At 41.8% G+C, this 1968-nt stretch overlaps 1 protein-coding gene across 1 annotated transcript in view; it reads right to left on the reverse strand.

The window, feature by feature from the left end:
- il2rb (interleukin 2 receptor, beta) overlaps positions 1 to 1968 on the reverse strand; it is an 8108-nt gene that overhangs the window by 5224 nt on the left and 916 nt on the right. Inside the window, exons 2-5 of the mRNA XM_008415602.2 lie at positions 948 to 1031; positions 681 to 813; positions 437 to 503; positions 116 to 209 (exon numbers count right to left, since the gene is read on the reverse strand). Coding sequence (XP_008413824.1) covers positions 116 to 209; positions 437 to 503; positions 681 to 813; positions 948 to 1029 — 376 coding nt within the window. The 5' untranslated portion in view covers positions 1030 to 1031. The remainder of the gene's footprint in view (positions 1 to 115; positions 210 to 436; positions 504 to 680; positions 814 to 947; positions 1032 to 1968) is intronic.

Below are 1968 nucleotides of genomic sequence, written 5' to 3' on the forward strand. Positions count from 1 at the left end.
CACGCACACACACACACACACACACACACACAAAACAAGATTTAACCAACCATTGCACAAATACCTGAGGCCAGACTACAACAGAAAGAGAGCTAAGAGAGGGAAAGCAGCTCACTGTGTTCCCCTGGTTTATAGTTTGTGATCTCCTCCACCTTTGTCCCGTTACACTTCAGATAGATGCATGGCATCACGTCATAACCAGAGAACGTCTGCACAGAAACCATCACATAAAAAAACATGTCTTATAAGCAGAGAGGAACAGGATTTTCAAGGTTCCAACCACAAGCTTCTGGTTGGGTTTGACCAACACAAAGTGGTGAACAATTGTAAAATGGAAGTTGGCCTCGCTTTGTGTTCAACACAAACTCCAGGGAAATAAATATGAAGCTTGTCGCTATAATGTGATAAAATGTGGAAAAGTGAGAAGACCCCTTACCGTGTTTTCAAAGACGAAACTGCAGCCCAGAGAAGAATTTCCGTGTTGTTTTAGTTTGCAGCTTTTACTGGAAAACAAGAACCAAAAAAAGAAAAAAAGATTAAACTTACAGCTTAAAGTTTAATCAGCAAAAAACAAAAAAAACAAACAAACAAAAAAAACACACACACACACAACAAAACAAAAAGGAAAAGAAAAATCACAGAAATGTTCTCTTTTCCAGAAAATGTCCGTCATATCTTACATTATTATGCTCGGTTCTCTATCAGTCCAAAATGTCTTCTTTCCAGAAATTGAGCAGTCCTCCGCAGAACCAAGCCCAGCTCCGGTCCAGCTGCAGCTGACGTTGTTAACAAAGTCATTTGTGCAGACGAGTCCTTCAGACGACAGACAAGGAAATTAGACTCGGTGGACTCTGGTTAGGCTCAAGCAGGAACTACTTTTAGTTTTATTTATCTGTTGATTTTTAGTAGAAATAGAAATAAAAAAATAGACAGTAAATTATCCGTACCGGGTGAGGTTTCGTGAAAATGAGCTGGAATCAGAACCAGCGAGATCCACAGGGACCACAGCATCTCCGCGGCCAGCGACATGACTGAAGAAAAGGGGCAGAAATCAGGTGAATGCAATCAGACTAAACAAGAAATGTTTCTCTCCGTAACCTGTTTCTGAAACCTGAAAGCCCCCTCCCCAACAAGCCCCTAGCCACCACCAGCCAAAATCCGCACAAGGTTGAGCTCTTTTGACTGAATACTGGAACAGCAGAAAGCAAAAACAGTCATCCTGAGAGGACAAGCCAAGAGTTTGCATGATGCGTATGACCCGCTCTTTAAAAAAAAATCATTAAACAACAATCAAGTTAATCCCTCCATCCACTGTCTATATTTGATTCGAGGGGGAAATCAAGTTTATTAAAAATTAAACGCAAACACCATCAAAAGTCACACATATAAGGCTCAAATGTCACCAAAAATGTGGACAAATGCCACCAACACCATGTGTGACATTTGGTGCCACGTTCCTAATTTTGGAAGCCTCGTCTCATCCGACCACAAAACGTTTCTCCAGACGACATTTACCAAATTTCAGTCCAGCTTGTAAGCTGTCACATCTTCCTTGTTTGGCAGCCTCTCTATATGGTGGACGGTTCTGATACCGAAGCGCCAGTGTATTCCAGTTCACAGCAGACTGTGTGGTTCCTGAGTCGTTCGTAAGCATCCTGACTCATTTCCTTCGCTTGGAGGTGACGGCTTGCGTCGACACGGCTGGGTGTTCTGACAGCACCAGCACCAAAACCAAGTTTCTGGAATGGACCTGGCATCATCCCGATATAAAAACGTGCAGACGTAGGCTTAAAAGCCAGGCATTAAATCTATCTTTAGTATTTCTAGCCACAACTCCACCCTGCTGGACAGAATACAGAGTTTTACCAAAATAACGTAAAGCTTTTGGTAAAGGTTTTACCAAATGTCCAACTTGCACAGGCCACATTTATCTAAATACTAACATGAGGTTTAAAGGATATATATATA

The sequence above is a fragment of the Poecilia reticulata genome, linkage group LG8 (assembly GCF_000633615.1).
Source record: "Poecilia reticulata strain Guanapo linkage group LG8, Guppy_female_1.0+MT, whole genome shotgun sequence".
Classification (NCBI taxonomy): domain Eukaryota; kingdom Metazoa; phylum Chordata; class Actinopteri; order Cyprinodontiformes; family Poeciliidae; genus Poecilia; species Poecilia reticulata.